Source organism: Thamnophis elegans, chromosome Z, assembly GCF_009769535.1.
Source record: "Thamnophis elegans isolate rThaEle1 chromosome Z, rThaEle1.pri, whole genome shotgun sequence".
NCBI classification, from domain to species: domain Eukaryota; kingdom Metazoa; phylum Chordata; class Lepidosauria; order Squamata; family Colubridae; genus Thamnophis; species Thamnophis elegans.
In genome coordinates, this window is record NC_045558.1 from 141,342,057 (window position 1) to 141,359,616 (window position 17,560).

Below are 17,560 nucleotides of genomic sequence, written 5' to 3' on the forward strand. Positions count from 1 at the left end.
CTTTTCCTCCCCCCTTCTCTTTCCCTCCTCCTTTCTTCCTCCTCTCCTTCCCCATTCTCTTCCCCTTCTCTTCTCCCTCCTCCTTTCTTCCTCCTCCTCCCCCATTTCCCCTCCTTTTCCTCCCCCTCCCCCTCCTCTCCCCTCCTCTCCCCCTTCTCTTCCCCTCCTTTCTTCCTCCTCTCCTTCCCCATCCTTTTCCTCCTCCTCCCCCTTCTCTTCCCCTCCTCCTTTCTCCCTCCTCCCCTTCCCCCTCCTCTTCCTCCTTCTCCCCCTCCTCTTCCCCTTCTCTTCCCCTTCTCTTCCCCCTCCTCCCCCTTTCTTCCTCCTCCTCCTCCCCCCTTCCACTTCTCCTCCTCTTCCTCCTTCCCCCTCCCCTTCTCTTCCTCTCTCATCCTCCCTCCTTCACTTCCTCCTCCTCTTCCTCCTTCTCCCTCTCCTCCCCTTCTCTTCCCCCCTCCTTCTCCCCCTCGCCCTCCCCCCTCCTCCTTTCTTCCTCCTGCTCCTCTCTCCATCCTCCTCCTCCTTTTTAAGACGAGATCGGACAATCATTTGTATGTAATGGTATAGAGCAGCGATGGTGAAACTTTTTCTTACGGCGTGCCAAGATGGCGGGTGTGCGTGCTATTGCGCATGTGCGCGTGCCCGCACCAATTCAACCCTCGCCGCCCTCCTGCACATGCACGCACAATCCCTCCTCAGGCTTTGGAGGCTTTCCCGAAGACTGGGGAGTGCAAAAACGGCCTCCCTACGTCCCACTGGTGGCCCTCCGGAAGCCGGAAGCAGATCATTCCGGAAGTTCCGGTTGGCCCATTGGGGAGGGTGAAAAACGGCACCAAAGGGCCAACCGGAAGTTTGGAAATGATCCGTTTCCGGCTTCCCTAGAGCCGAGGTGGCACAGTGGTTAGGGTGCAGTACTGCAGGCCACTTCAGCTGACTGCTATCTGCAGTTCAGCGGTTCAAATCTCACCGGCTCAGGGTTGACTCAGCCTTCCATCCTTCCGAGGTGGGTGAAATGAGGACCCAGACTGTGGGGGTGATATGCTGACTCTGTAAACCGCTTAGAGAGGGCTGAAAGCCCTATGAAGCGGTATATAAGTCGAACTGCTATTGCTATTCCCGGAGGCCGGGGGAGGCTGTCTTCACCCTCCCTAGGCTTCAGGAAAGTCTCCGGAGGCTGGGGAGGTAAAAAAACAGGCCCGAACATCAGATTGGGCCGTTGGGCCTGTTTTTCTACTTCCCCAGCATCCGGAGACTTTCCTGAAGCCTGGGGAGGGCGAAAATGGCCTCCCTCAGCCCTCTGGAAGGGCGAAAATCAGCTGGCTGGCAGGGGGTTGGACTAGAAGACCTCCAAGGTCCCTTCCAACTCTATGTCTCTGTTATTTTTGTTGTTCATCCTCTGATGTTCTTCCACCTGGATTCTCCACCAGTGAGGTGAAGCTCTCGGTCGTGACGTATCTCACCAACACCATTGTGGAGGAACTCCTGGAGGAGTTGTATTACGCTCACAAGAACCTGGTAAGGATGATCTCTAGGGTGTCCCAATGACTCACTCCCCTCCCTCTCCCGTGTCCCCGTTTCATTTCATTGATTTGCAGCCGGGTATCTCAGCCGATCAGAGTGACCTTGTTTGAACTTGGAAGCTAAGCAGGGTCGGAGGTGGCTGCTAATTGGATGGGAGACATCCGGAAGTCCCAGTATTGCCAGCAGGCCTCGACATACAACCGTTTGTGGGGTGACCGCTCGAAGTTACAACCACACTGAAAAAGGAGACTGATGACCAGTTTTCACACTTATGACCGTTGCCGCATCTCGGTGGACCTGTGATCCAAATTAAGATGCTTGGCCATCGGCTCGTATTTATGACGGTCACCGTGCCCCGGGGGCCACGTGGATCCCCTTTTTACGACCTTCTGACAGTCAACCGCAATGATTCACGTAACAACAGTGGCAAGGAACGTCGTAAAACGGGGTAGACTCCCTTCACAAATGTCTCACTTAGCAACATCAATTTTGGGCTCCATTGTGGCCGTAGCTCAAGGACTGCCTGTACTTAACGACCCCAAATGTGTGTTGTGAGCAAGCCTAAGAAATTTGTTCGGTGAGTTTTGCCCCGTTTTATGACCATTCTTGCCACAGTTGTTAAGTGAAGCGCTGTTGTTGTTAAGAACCCGGTTGTTAAGTGAATCTGGCTTCCCTCCCCCGGACTTTGCTTGTCCGAAGGTCGCAAAAGGAAGAACCACACGACCCCGGGACACTACAACCGTCATAAATATGAAGCAGTTGTCAGGCATCCGAATGTAAATCACATGACCACAAGGATGCAGCAATGGTCATAAGTGTGAAATGCGGTCATAAGTCACTTTTTTTTTCTGTTGTAACTTCAAACGGCCACCAAACTCTTTTAAGTCAAGGATTATGTTGTAGTATTGATTAGACACTTATTTAAACCTTTCCAGTAGGAGGCAGCAAAGAGCTATGGGGGGAAAATACAAATGCTTTGCTGCCCTCTAGTGGCCACTGGATTTTTTTAAAAAATTTCAACCCGAACAGAGTCACCTTAACCAACAAGTTATCTCAAGGACTCATCTTCTTCTTCATAATCTCTTGCGGGGTGGATTCAGGGCAACTGAATGGAGCTGAGTATTTACTGGCTGGATGCCTTTCCCTGTTGCCAGTGAGGAGTTTTCTTCAGCAGGTAGATTCTCATTGTGCCCAGAAAGAGAAATATCTGCCTCGATCTAGGATTGAACTCACAGCCTCATCAGTGTGAGGCAAGATATCTACCTCTAGGCCACCGCATCAGCTTTAACCATAGGATCATCATCTTTTAACAACCCTGTAATCCCTTGCGGGGTGGCGTCGGGGCAACTGAATGGAACTAGCAGAGTGTTTACTGGCCGGATGCCTTTCCCTGTTGCCAGTGAGGAGTTTTCTTCAACAGGTAGATTCTCATTGTGCCCAGAAAGAGAAATATCTGCCTCTACCTAGGATTGAACTCACAGCCTCATCAGTGTGAGGCGAGAGCTCCCCCTCTAGGCCACCGCACCCCTCGGGTTCCCTCGTTTTATTTTGGATCCCCCTTGTGTTCAGCTCCGGTATTGCAGATCTGTTCTCAGGGATAATTGCAAGCTGACCGCTTCCGTCTTCCCTCTCTCCTGTGTCTCACTCCAGGCCCAGCACATCACTCATCTCCACCGGCTTTCGGAGAGCCAGGATAACCTCATCCTTCCCGAACATCTGGGGAAACCCCAACTCCAGGCCCCGAAAGATTTCACCGACCACGAACTCGATTCCAACATCGTAAGTGGATCCGGGCGGTATTGCAGGCGAAGGGCCTGATTTTGGCAAATTCCTGCCTTGTGTAGAGTTTGAGTGACTGCACAACCAACATCGGCTTAGATCGTTAAACAAACGATCACTTAAATTGGAGATTGCTGTGTGCAACGTAATCCTAGGCTGCATCAACAGAGGGATAGAATCAAGATCAGATGAAGGGTTAATACCACTTTATAAGGCCTTGGTAAGGCCACACTTGGAATACGGCATCCAGTTTTGGTCGCCACGATGTAGAAAAGATGTGGAGACTCTGGAAAGAGTGCAGAGAAGAGTTGATTAGGGGACTGGAGGCTAAAACATATGAAGAACGGTTGCAGGAACTGGGGATGTCTAGTTGAATGAAAAGAAGGACCAAGGGAGACATGATAGCAGTCTTCCAATATCTCAGGGGTTGCCCCAAAGAAGAGGGAGTCAAACTCTTCTCCAAGGGACCTGAGGGCAGAACAAGAAGCAATGGGTGGAAACTAATCAAGGAGAGAAGCAACTTAGAACTGAGGAGGAATTTCCTGACGGTGAGAACAATTAATCAGTGGAACAGAAGTTGCCTCCCGAAGTTGTGAATGCTCCAATACTGGGTTTTTTTAAAGAGAAGATTGGACAACCATTTGTCTGAAATGGGATAGTGTTTCCTGCCTAGGCAGGGGGTTGGACTAGAAGACCTCCAAGGTCCCTTCCAATTCTGATTCTTTTCTCTTCTGTTCTATATTCTATTCTATTCTTTTCTATTCCCTATTCAGATCTATTCTATATTCTCTTCTATTCCATTCCATTCTATTCTCTTTCTTATTCTCTTTTGTTCTGTTCTGTTCTGTTCTATTCTGTTCTATTCTGTTCTGTTCTATTTATCAAGGAGAGAAGCAACCTGGAATTAAGGAGAAATTTCCTAACAGTGAGGACAATTAACCAATGGAACAGAATTTGCCTCCAGAAGTTGTGAATGCTCCAAAACTGGATGTTTTTTTAAGAGGAGATTGGACAACCATTTGTCTGGAATGGGATTCGGTTTCCTGCTCGAGCATGAGTTGGACTAGAAGACCTCCAAGGTCCCATCCAACTCTGATTCTGTTCTGTTCTGTTCTGTTCTGTTCTATGTTCTGTTCTGTTCTGTTCTATTCTATTCTATTCTATTCTATTCTATTCTATATTCTCTTCCCTTCTTTTCAATTCTATTCTATTCTCTATTCTATTCCATGCCATTCCATTCTATTCTATATTCTTTTCTTTTCTATTCAATTCAATCCAATTCTCTATTCTATTCCATTCCATTCCATTCTATATTCTATTCTATTCTATTCTATTCTATTCTATATTCTATTCTTTTCTATTCAGTTCTATTCTCTATTCTATTCCATTCCATTCCATTCTATATTCTATTCTATTCTATTCTATTCTATTCTATTTTCTATTCTTTTCTATTCAATTTTATTCTATTCTCTATTCTATTCCATTGCATTCCATTCTATTCTATTCTATTCTATTCTATTCTATATTCTCTTCTTTTCTATTCAATTCTATTCTCTATTCTATTCCATTCCATTCCATTCTATTCTATTCTATTCTATATTCTTTTCTACTCAATTCTATTCTATTCTCTATTCTATTCCATTGCATTGCATTCCATTCTATTATATTCTCTTCTCTTCTCCTCTCTTCTATTCTATTCTATTCTATTCTATATTCTCTTCTTTTCTTTTCTATTCAATTCTATTATCTATTCTATTCTCTATTCTATTCACTATTCTATTCTCTATTCTATTCCATTCTTCCATTCTATTCTATTCTATATTCTCTTCTTTTTTATTCTCTTCTCTTCTCTTCTCTTCTCTATTCTATTCCATTCCATTCCATTCCATTCCATTCTATATTCTCTTCTCTTCTCTTCTCTTCTCTTCTCTTCTCTATTCCATTCCATTCCATTCTATTCTATATTCTTTTCTTTTCTATTCTATTCTATTTCCTAACAGTGGGGACAATTAACCAGTGGAACAGTTTGCCACTAGAGGTTGGGAATGCTCCAACCCTGGAGGTTTTTAAGAAGAGATTGGACAAATGGTATAGGACAGTGATGGCAAACCCTTTTTCCCCTCGGGTGCCAAAAGTGCGTGGGTGTGCCCACACCCATAATTAAATGCCCACCCCATGTTGTGCATTCTTGGAATCTGGGGAGGGCGAAAACGGCCTCCCGCCCCCAGGCCCTCCAGAGGCAGGAAACAGCACGTTTCCCGACTTCCGCTGGGCCCATTTTTCGCCCTCAGGAGACTTTCTTAGAGCTTGGGGAGGGCAGAAACGGCCCCTCCCGCCCCACCGGAGGCCCTCTGGAGCACAGAAACAGCCCGTTTCCCGACTTCAGGTGGAGCTGGGAAGTTCCTTGTGTCGCCTGCAGAAGGCTTTTCCGACTTCCGGATAAAAAATGGCCCAACGGGCCTATTGGAAGTCGGGAAACGGACCATTTCCAGCCTCTAGAGGGCCTCCGGGGGGAGAGGAAACGGCCTCCTCACACTGGTTCCACCACAAAACCGCGTTCGACTAAAGGGCGCTCGACGAAACCGCGTAGCTGATGTCATCACAGGGCGACAACAGCGCGGAGACAGAAGCACGCTGTAAACGCTAAACCTAAAATTAACCCCTAAACCTAACCCCCCTAAACCTAAACCTAACACTAAACCTAACCTTTAACCTAACCCTAACCCTAACCCTAACCCTAACCCTTAACCTAACCCTTAACCTAACCCTAAAGCTAACCCTAAACCTAACCCTTACCTTAACTTGAATTGGCTTGCTTTCAAAGCGCCATTTAAAGCGCCCTTCTTTCTCCGCGCTCGCTGTTGTCGCCCTGTTGATGACGTCAGCGACGCGGTTTAATCGGGCGTGCTTTAGTTGAGCGCGGTTTTGTCGTGCCACGCCTCACACCCTCCGGAAGGCCAGAAGGTGCGTGCATGCGCGAGCCGCCGCAACGCTCCAGCGGCTTGGCAATGCGTCGCGCAGGTGCCGTGCGCTCCTTGTGTGGGCACGGAAGCGCCAAAGAGCTCAAATACAGGTAAGGAGCACCTGCAACCCACCACTGGTATAGAGTCTCCTGCTCAAGCAGTGGGTTGGACTAGAAGACCTCTGAGGTCCCTTCCAACTCTACTATTCTATGTTTTCTCCTGCAGGACACCATGGCTATCAAGAGACAGAAGAACTGCCGCAGGATCCGGCCCGCTTCTGCCTTCATTAGTGAGTGCAACCACGATTTTTCTAGCTGCTGTTCTTAAATCCATAGAGGCAGTCCTCGAGTTACAACCATTCATGTAGCGATCAAAGTTACAACTGGACGATTTTTCGCACTCATGACCATTGCAGCGTTCCCCTTGGTCATGTCATCACAATTCAGACCTTTGGTAACTGGCTCATATTTATGACGGTCCAAGGTCGCAGGATTACGTGATTCCCTTGTGCGACCTTCCAACAAGTGAAGCCAATGGGGAAAACTGATCCACTTAACAACCATGTGACTCACTTATCAAATGTGGTGATTCCCTTAACAACGGTGGCAAGGAAGGCCTCAAAACGGGGGAGAAACTCACTTAACGCACGTTTCGCTTAGCGAAACACAAATTTGCCAGCTCCGTTGTGGTCGTAAGTCGAGGACTACCTGCCTGCATGCAATGAAAAAGGCGTGTCAACTTTGAAACTGGGTTTAATTTGAGCGCAAAAATCACCTGTTCGCCTACCTAAAAGTTTTCTTTTTGGGCAAAAAAATAATTGACCCGAAACCGCCAGTTGGATATTCTTTCCGTGAGATTCACGGAACGACCGTCGTAAAATCGAATCCAGTCCGGCGGTGCCTCGACGGCAACGACATGACGACGTCTCTCCATTTTTGTAGGTGGGTCGGAGCAGGAGAGCGACCTCACAGCCGCTAATATGAACTCCCCACTTGGATGGATCTCCCTGGTTGGCAACGCACCGTATTCCTATTCGCACAGCGCCTCCTTCGACGGGCTTTTCGAACTGCCCACGGAAGGGAGTCGGCTCGAACACCGGACGTGTAGCAGGCCTCGGCCACCTCGCTCGACTCGGTTCCGCTCCAGCGTACGTAGCTTTGTCCAAAAGATCGGTTTCCTTTTTCCCAGCCCCCTTTTTTTTTTAACCGATCCGTTCCTCTTCTCGTTCTTCACGAGCCGTTTCATCCCTCGCGCCGGCTTTTCGGGAATCCGGATGTTTTTCAAAGACAATTGTGGACAGTGGCAAGAAAGGTTGTAAAAGGGGACAAAAACTCGCTTCACAACGGTTTTCGCTGTGCAGCAGAAATTTGGCCCTCAACGAAATCGAGTTTGACACCACCCCTGTGTCAGGGATCTGACAGATGCCCTAATTAAATCATGAGTCTCGAGCCAAGCTTCAAAAGAAATCCAGTTATTTATTAGGAGCAGCATGTCGGCTTGTGCACAAGTGAAGCCAACTCTGACCCCACGTAATTTACGGCCCGATTATGACCCTGTTTCCCCCGCTCCCCCAGGGTGTGTCACAAATCACATTTTCCAATGGAGTACTTTCTATGGCTGTAGAGATCACGCCTCTCCAGCTGCTGCGGGTAACCGGGGAGACAGCCTTGGGAAAGATATGCCTGGAATGCGCTTCTGTTTGTGACTGCCATGCGGCTTCATCAGATTCCCATCCCCCTTGCCTATGGCAACTCGAGAGCAGGCCAGGGATGCTTTGCGAGTTGACACCCGGAGAAGAATGGGAAGAATGAACAGATCCTGGCGCTTTTCTTCTCTTTCAGAACCGAATTTTTCGTTCCCTGGAATCCCGAGAACAGGAGAATGGGTTGGGGCCCAGACTGGATGAAGGTCTCGAGGAGTTTTTTAATCGGAGAGTTCTGAGCAACACCATCAGGTGAGCTGAGGGAGGTTCTCCGTAGGGCAGGGTTGACGTCACACAATTAGGCAAGGAAAACCGAATGCGCGTAGGTATTAGAACAGGTGGTACCTGACTCAATAGCATGGAGGGCGAGAGGGAACTTCGATCCTAGGTAGAGGCAGATATTTCTCTCTCTGGGCACAATGAGATTATATCTGCTGAATAAAACTCCGCACTGGTGACAGGAAAGGCGTCTGGCCAGTAAACACAGCTCCATTCAATTGCACAGACTCCACCCCGCAAAGGATTATGGGGACATTAAAAGAAGATAATAATAATAAGTACAGAGTAGGTGAGACCTGGCTCAAATGCTGTAACTGTGAGAGGATTAACCCTTACCCCCCTCCTTTCTTCCTCCTTCTCCCCACTTCCACTTCCTCTTCCTCCTCCTTCCCACTTCCCCTCCTCCTCCTCCTTTCTTCTTCTTCCTCCTCCCCTCTCTTCCACTTCTTCCCCCTCCCCCATTCCACTTTCTTCTCCCCTTTCTACTTCCTCCGCCTCCTCTGCCTCCTCCTTCTCCCCTCCCCTCATTGGATACAACAAATGACAGCGGGAAAATAGAATGCAAACCGGGACTCTTTCTGCCGAGAATAACCAAGGGGAAATATAGAAAGAAAATTAAATACATACTAATACTGGACATCTTCCGACTACAGCTAGAATAGCGTTTGCCCGACGTTGGAAACGAAGTAATATTCCCCCAGAGGAATTAGAGGAATGAGAGCCGAGGTGGCGCAGTGGTTAAATGCAGCACTGCAGGCTACTTCAGCTGACTGCAGTTCTGCAGTTCGGCGGTTCAAATCTCACCGGCTCAGGGTTGACTCAGCCTTCCATCCTTCCGAGGTGGGTAAAATGAGGACCCGGATTGTTGGGGGCAATATGCTGACTCGGTAAACCGCTTAGAGAGGGCTGAAAGCCCTATGAAGCGGTATATAAGTCTAACTGCTATTGCTATTGCTATTGCTAGTGATTCAGAAAATGTTGGATGGTGCAGAAATGGACAAGTTAACGCTAAAGGACAAAGATGAGCCTGAATATTATGAAATTTGGGACAAATTATCCCTGAAATTAAAAGATAAAGAAGAGTCGGAATATTATGAAATTTGGAACAATTGGTACAAATGGCTGCAAAACAGGAACAAAATTAATTAAGCCAAAAAACAATATATATAAATATATAGAGAACTGTGTATAAAGGTGTGTAAATATAGAAGCGAAATATTATATACACGTACAGGTATGACGACATAACAATGTGGATGTAACGACTGTAAGGTGTTGTAGAAGGGAAAAAATAATTTTTAAAAAATCTGTCAAAAAAAAGAAAAGAAATTTGGTACAAATGGTTGCAAAACAGGAATAAAATTAATTCCGCCGAGAAACAATAGAGAAATGTATAGAACTGTAGATCAATGTATATAAATATAGAAGTGAAATAAGATTGATACGACATTGAAGTGATGATTGTAAGATGTTATGGAAGGAAAAAAGAATAAAAATCGGCTATAATAATAAGAAGAATAAGAATAAGAATTTGTGCGCAAGAACAAGCTATCCGCACAAATGCCATTAAGGCCAAAATCGAAAAATCCTCTGATGATGCCAAATGCAGACTTTGCAAAGAAGCTGATGAAACTGTTGATCACATACTCAGCTGCTGTAAAAAAATCGTACAGACTGATTATAAATTGCGGCACAATTCAGTAGCACAAATGATCCATTGGAATTTGTGCAAAAATTATAATATTAAAACAGCAACAAACTGGTGGGAACATCAGCCTGAAAAAGTCACCGAAAATCAGATGGTCAAGATCTTGTGGGATTTCCGTATACAAACGGACAAAATACTGGCGCATAATACACCAGACATCACACTGGTTGAGAAAAATAAGGTCACAATCATAGACATCGCAATACCAGGTGATAGCAGGGTCGACGAGAAGGAACATGAAAAAATAGCAAAATACCAGGACTTAAAAATCGAAATTCAACGACTATGGCACAAACCAGCAGTGGTAATTCCAGTGGTAATTGGCACACTGGGTGCTATTCCAAAAGCACTGGAATTACATTTAAAACAGTTAAAAATTGACAAAATCACCATCAGTCAAATGCAAAAAGCCGCACTGCTTGGATCTACACGCATATTACGAAAATACGTTACGACGTCCTAGGCCCCTGGGTGGGGCCCGACTAGTAACCAATGCCAAATCCGGCGAAACAACTGGCCGCTGTGATACAATTGTATAATAATAATAATAATAAGGACCCTGGCGAGAAAGGTTGTAAGACAGGGGCACAAATTCACTGAACCCCTGTCTTGCTTAGCGATAGAAATGTCGGGCTCCGTGGTCACCGTAGGTCAGGGACCGTCTATACCAGTGGTGGGTTCCTGTCCGGTTTACTACTGCTTCGCACAAAAATTTACCGGTCCCAGCGACCCATGCCGGAAAACCACAACTGTTTTGGCTGAACCAGTCCGAACCGGTGGGAACCAACCTCTGGCCTATAGATCTTAATGTTTCTCTCCCTTCTGTCTTCCCAAACCACGTCCCGCTATCTTAGTTCCGCCGTTTCTTTCCTGCGCAGCTATCCTCGGATCTCGGAGAGCTGTGCCGTACAGCCGGGACTGTCCGATTCCCTCCCACTGCTTCAAAGGAAGAGGAAAAAGGGGCTCTTCCATTTTCGCCGATACCGCAGCATCAAGGGAGAGCGGGACCCCGACGACCTTCCCCCCAATCCTCCCCCGCCACCGCTGGGTGGGGAGGAACCGAAAGCCCTGATCTATTCCGTCGCCCAGGAGAAAGAGTGGAAATTGGACCAGGATATCGCAGGGGGTTCCATGCCCCTTCCAGGGATGGCGGTGGTGGGAGCGCCCGGAAGCGGGGTGAAAGGCCTCCCGGGCCGTTCCAAACAGGTGAGGAAATTTACTTCCGGGGGGAAAGAGCCGGGACTTGGTAGGTTACACCCAGGCAGGGGAAAAAAAACACCAAAGATATAAGTACAGAGAGTAGGAGTGTATAGTATAGTCTTTATTGTCATTGTACAAAATAAATACAATGAAATTGGTTAATGGTTCGGTGGCCTAGAGGAGGAGCCCTCACCTCACAATCAGGGGGCTGTGAATTCAATCCTAGGTAGAGGCAGATACTTTTCTCTCTCTTGGCACAAGGAGAAATCTATCTGCTGAACAAAACTCCTCATCGGCAACAGGAAGGGCATCTGGCCGGTAAACCTCGGCTCCATTCAGTTGTCCACCTACAAGGGATGCCGGGGGTCATTAAAAGAAGATAGTGATAAGTAGAGGAGGCGAGAGATAGCTCAAAAACAATAACTGGGAGAGGGATCTTGGAGTCTAGTGGACAAGCATTTAAATAGGAGCCAGCTGTGTGCAGCAGCTGCCAAAAAAGCCAACACAGTTCTAGGCTGCATCAACAGAGGGATAGAATCAAGATCAGGTGAAGGGTTAATACCACTTTATAATGCTTTGGTAAGGCCACACTTGGAATACGGCATTCAGTTTTGGTCTCCACGATGTAGAAAAGATGTGGAGACTCTAGAAAGAGTGCAGAGAAGAGCAACAAAGAGGATCAGGGGACTGGAGACTAAAACATAGGAAGAACGGTTGCAGGAACTGGGTATGGCTAGTTTAATGAAAAGAAGGACTAGGGGAGACATGATAGCAGTCTTCCAATATCTTAGGGGTTGCCACAAAGAAGAGGGAGTCAAACTATTCTCCAAGGCACCTGAGGGTAGAACAAGGAGCAATGGGTGGAAACTAATCAAGGAGAGAAGCAACTTAGAAGTAAGGAGAAATTTCCTGACAGTTAGAACAATTAACCAGTGGAACAGAAGTTGCCTCCAGAAGTTGTGAATGCCCCAACACTGGAAGTCTTTAAGAAGAAGTTGGATAGCCATTTGTCTGAAGCGGTGTAGGGTTTCCTGCCTAGGCAGGGGGTTGGACTAGAAGATCTCCAAGGTCCCTTCCAACTCTGCTATTCTATTCTATTCTATTCTGAATTCTATTCTATTCTATTCTATTCTGAATTCTATTCTATTTTATTCTATTCTATTCTGAATTCTATTCTATTCTGAATTCTATTCCATTCCATTGCATTCTATTCTATTCTATTCTATTCTAAATTCTTTTCCATTCTATTCTATTCTGAATTCTTTTCCGTTCCATTGCATTCTATTTTATTCTATTCTGAATTCTATTCTATTCCATTCCATTGCATTCTATTCTATTCTATTCTATTCTGAATTCTTTTCCATTCCATTGCATTCTATTCTATTCTCTTCTATTCTGAATTCTATTCCATTCCATTCTATTCTATTCTATTCTGAATTCTATTCCACTCCATTGCATTCTATTTTATTCTATTCTGAATTCTATTCTATTCCATTCCATTGCATTCTATTCTGTTCTATTCTATTCTGAATTCTTTTCCATTCCATTGCATTCTATTCTCTTCTCTTCTATTCTGAATTCTATTCCATTCCATTCTATTCTATTCTATTCTGAATTCTATTCCATTCCATTCTATTTATTCTATTCTGAATTCTATTCTATTCCATTCCATTGCATTCTATTCTGTTCTATTCTATTCTGAATTCTATTCTATTCTATTCTGAATTCTATTCTGAATTCTATTCTATACCAAAGGTACAGATAGGTAATGATAAATCCAGAGTTGGTGAAACCTGGCTCACAAACAGGAATTGCGAGAGAGAGACCTTGGCGTCCTAGTGGATCCCGTTGCAGCCACCACACTAAAAAAAAGATGTTGGGATTTTGGGAAAAGTGCAAAGAAGAGCAACTAAGATCATTAAAGGCCTGGAGACTAAAACATATGAAAAATGGTTGTGGGATTTGGTTTTAGCCAGTCTAGATAAAAGAAGAATTATTATGGGTGAAATGATAGCAGTCTTCCAGTATTTGAGGGCCTGCCACAAAGAGGAATGGGTCAATTTATTTTCCAAAGCACCAGAAGTCAGGACAAGAAGCAATGGATGGAAACTAATCAAGGAGAAAAAGCCACTTTGGAATTAAGGGGCAACTTCCTAACAGTGAGGACAATTAACCCGTGGAACAGCTTGCCACTAGAAGTTGTAGTGGCTCCATCCCTGGAGGTTTTTAAGAAAAAGACTGGACAGCCATCGGTCTGAATTAGTATAGGGTTGCCTGCTAGAGCAGAGGGTTGGGCTAGAAGACCTCCAAGGTCCCTTCCAGCTCTATTCTGATTTATTATACACTAAGGCAATTTCCTTTCCTTCCGAAAAAAAGATTTCCACTCCTGATTCAGAGAGGGCACCGACGGACGGGCGGAGGACCGAGTTGCTACAGCCATCGCGCGTTCAAGGAGTAGCGCTGCCAGGCATGGAACGGGCTAAAGGTTGGAGTTTGGATGCTAAACTCGAGGTAACTGTCCGTCATGGGAACAAGGGCTGATTGTGGGAAAGGGGGAACACGCAAGGTCATTGGTTTAAGCGGAAAAAAATCACGTAATGGTGAGGCCGCAGCTACCAGAAAGGCCAATGGCTAGGCTGCGCTAACAGAGCGATCGTGTTGTGGCCTGATAGCAACCAGTAGATTGGGGCAGCCGATTTGGACAGTGAGGAGGTTGGGGAGGAAGATGGACCAGTCCTGGAGTCTGGGGAAGGCTCTGATGAGGGCTCTGTGTCGGAGGCAGAGAGGGGACCAGGGCCGTCTGACAGTTATTAGCTGCCTTCAGAATCAGACATCAGTGAGGCAGAAGAACAGCTGGAGCCTGTTCCCAGTGTGTGCAGAGCTGCCAGACGAAGGGAACAGCTAAGGAACAGGGGTCGACTTGGGGAGTAAGGCCGCAGGTGGACAATGAATGGCCCCTCCCAGAGGAAATAAAAGAGGAGCGCCAGGGGAGTGGAGTTTGCAGGAGGCAATTAGTTCCCTTCATTGGTTCGGGACTCTCCGAGACTCCTTGCTGAGTTTTGAGGATCTCGACCTGGCAGCTCTCCAAGCCAGATGAGGTCTGTGACCGTAAATCCTTCCTCGAAAGACTTTGCTGGATGGGAAGGAGCAGAATTCACAGTCAATTAATAAAAGGGGGTTTTGTTGGGACAAGGAGTTTGCTTCCTGCTCTCGGGAAGCCTCAGTCAGAACAGATAGAATCAAGATCACATGAAGTGTTAATATGGCTTTATAATGCCTTGGCTTTTTGTGCCGAGAGAGAGAGAGAGAAGAGAGAGGGAGGGAGGGAGGGGGGAGACCATTTTTGGCCTAGTAGGCCTCCCTGGAGCCTCCTGAGACCAAAAATGGGCCAGGGGGGCAGCGGCGTTGCACCCTCCTGTCCCATGCCCCATTTTGGGCCTAGTAAGACTCCCTATAGCCTCCTGAGACCAAAAGCGGTCCGCTAGGGGGGGTGGGCCACAGGGGTGGACACCACACACCCTGAGCTCCCCCTGCCCCCATGCATGCACACATGACTCGCACCTCTACTCATGCATGCACATGCATCTCTCACATGCGCCCTGCGCATGCGCAGCAGAGACTCAAAAATCAGCTGGCCAGTGGGAAGAACGCATGCACAACGGAGCTGGGCTGGGGCGATGGCTCGCGTGCCCGCAGAGAGGGCTCTGCGTGCCACCTGCAGCACACGTGCGCCATAGGTTCGCCGTCTTGGGTCTAGGGTCTCCTGCATGAGCAGGGGGTTGGACTAGAAGACCTCCAATGTCCCTTTGGTTATTTTGTTATTCTGGCCCGTGGGACGTAACTCCTCGGCTTTCTTCCTTGGGTAGAGCGTTGAAATGGAGCAAAGGACGGGAAGTCTACGGGAGCAGCACAGGAGACGGTCTTCGGATGACACCGGTAGGAACTTTCTCAGCTCGGGTCCCCCTCCCCTTACGAATATGAGTCTGGGGGCATCGTGTGGCCAAAGGAAGCTCTTTTTGATGTACGGGTGACTTCAAGGGGTCTGCGGCTTAAAATCAGTTAAAAATTGGTTTAAAGTCAAAGAAGGAAGTGCTCTCCTGAAGGGGTTCTTTCCTAAAATTAATGTTCTATTTATTTGTCCTGCCTTTTCGACTCTAATTCAAGTGGGGAATGTACCTAATACTCTTTCCTGCGCCTGTTTTCCCCACAACAACTCTGCGAGGTGGGTTGACTTAGAGAGAGAGGGACTGGACCACCCAGTTGGCTTTCGTGCCTAAGGCAGGACTAGAACTCACTGTCTCCCGCTGATTGGCCTAACGTCATCCAGCTGGCTTCATGCCTAAGGTGGGACTAGAACTGCAATGCGCTCTACATGGGGCAGCCCTTGAAGAGTATTCGGAGACTTCAACTCATCCAGAACGCAGCCGCGCGAGCGATTGTGGGTGCACCTCGGTACACCCACGTTACACCTATCCTCCGTGAGCTGCACTGGTTACCGATCAGTCTCCGGATACGCTTCAAGGTGCTAGTCGTCACTTATAAAGCCCTTCATGGTATTGGACCTGGGTACTTGAGAGACCGCCTGCTGCCAATTACCTCCCACAGACCCATTAGATCTCACAGGGTTGGCCTCCTCCGGGTTCCATCTACCAGCCAATGCCATCTGGCTACTACCCGGGGGAGGGCCTTCTCTGTGGCAGCTCCGGCCCTCTGGAATGAACTCCCCGCAGGGATTCGGACCCTCACCTCTCTCCAGGCCTTTCGAAAAGCCGTCAAAACCTGGCTTTGCCGGCAGGCTTGGGGGTGATGAGTTCCCTCCCCTCTCGACATGCATGGTTGTGCGACTGTTGCTTATTTTATTATCTGTATTTTGTTTTTATGTTCCCCTTTTTTCCCCTCTTTTGAATTGTTCGCCGCCCTGAGTCCTCACGGAGAAGGGCGGCATATAAATAATAAAATTCCATTCCATTCCATTCCATTCATTGTCTCCCGGTGATTGGCCTAAAGTCACCCAGCTGATTTTCATGGCTAAGGTGGGACTAGAACTCACTGTCACCTGATGATTGACCCAGCGGACTTTTATACCTAAAACAGGACTAGATTAGAACTCACTTTCTCCTGACAAGTGGCTCCAAATCACCCAGTCGCCTTCATGCCTAAGATGGAACTAGAACTCACTGTTGCCTGGTTGATTGGCTTAAAGTCACCCAGCTGATTTTCACAGCTAAGGTGGGAGTCAAACTCACTGTCGCCTGGTGATTGGCGTAAAATCACCCAGCGGACTTTTATACCTAAAACAGGACTAGACTAGAACTCACCGTCTCCTGATACCTGGCCCCAAATCACCCAGTTGGCTTCATGCCTAAGATGGAACTAGAACTCACTGTCACCTGGTGATTGGTGCAAAGTCCCCCCAGTGGGCTTTTATGCCTAAAACAGGACTAGACTAGAACTCACAGTCTCCTGATAATTGGCCCCAAATTATCCACTTGACTTCATGCCTACATTGGGATTAGAACTCCCTGTCTCCAGGTTGATTGGCCCAAAGTCACCCAGTCGGCTTTCATGCCTAAGGTAGGACTAGAATTTCTCATCTCCTGGTTTCTAGGGCAGCGTGTGATATTGATCGATATTTATTTATTTTTCTTAAATCCACACAGGGCAAAGAGGATGGAGGCCTCACCCTCCCCTGCAGAGCACCAAGCCAACCTTTGCCACCATCCGCCGGGCCGAAGCCAGCTGGGATATCGGTGGGTAGACAGACATTCCTAGAACTGCCCAATTTTGGGCCGACGTTTGAGCAAGTCTGGGCCAGAAATTACATCTAGAGGCCCAGCTAGCCTTTTTAAGAGCATTGGACTCCCAGAATTCCCCAGGCAGCAACGCTGGGAGTTGAAGTCCATTGGCCTTAAAATGGCCCCAGTTGGAAAACCCTTGTACTAGAATTAGGATAAGTTCTTCTTCGTCTTCTTTCATCTTCTTTCTTCTTCTTCTTCTTCTTCTTCTTCTTCTTCTTCTTCTTCTTCTTCTTCTTCTTCTTCTTCTTCTTCTTCTTCTTCTTCTTCTTCTTCTTCTTCTTCTCCTCCTCCTCCTCCTCCTCCTTCTCCTTATCCTTCTCCTCCTTCTACTTCTTCTTCTTTTCCTCCTCCTTTTTCCTCCTCCTCTTCTTCTCCTTCTCCTCTTTCCTCCTCCTCTTCTTCTCTTCATCCTCTTTCCTCCTCCTCTTCTTCTTCACTTCCTCCTCCTCTTCTCCTCCTCCTCCTCTTTTTCTTCTTCACTTCCTCCTTCTCTTCTTCTCCTCCTCCTCCTCCTTTTCTCCTCCTTCTCTTTTTCTTCTTCACTTCCTCCTTCTCTTCTTCCCCTCCTCCTCCTTTTCTCCTCCTCTTCCTCTTTTTCTTCTTCTCCCTC

At 47.2% G+C, this 17,560-nt stretch overlaps 1 protein-coding gene across 1 annotated transcript in view; it reads left to right on the forward strand.

Moving 5' to 3' along the window:
• Positions 1-17,560, forward strand: part of CARMIL3 (capping protein regulator and myosin 1 linker 3) — a 67,501-nt gene that overhangs the window by 41,577 nt on the left and 8,364 nt on the right. Inside the window, exons 26-34 of the mRNA XM_032236625.1 lie at positions 1,428-1,515; positions 3,172-3,300; positions 6,489-6,552; positions 7,205-7,410; positions 8,105-8,217; positions 10,831-11,158; positions 13,529-13,663; positions 15,019-15,088; positions 16,813-16,902. Coding sequence (XP_032092516.1) covers positions 1,428-1,515; positions 3,172-3,300; positions 6,489-6,552; positions 7,205-7,410; positions 8,105-8,217; positions 10,831-11,158; positions 13,529-13,663; positions 15,019-15,088; positions 16,813-16,902 — 1,223 coding nt within the window. The remainder of the gene's footprint in view (positions 1-1,427; positions 1,516-3,171; positions 3,301-6,488; positions 6,553-7,204; positions 7,411-8,104; positions 8,218-10,830; positions 11,159-13,528; positions 13,664-15,018; positions 15,089-16,812; positions 16,903-17,560) is intronic.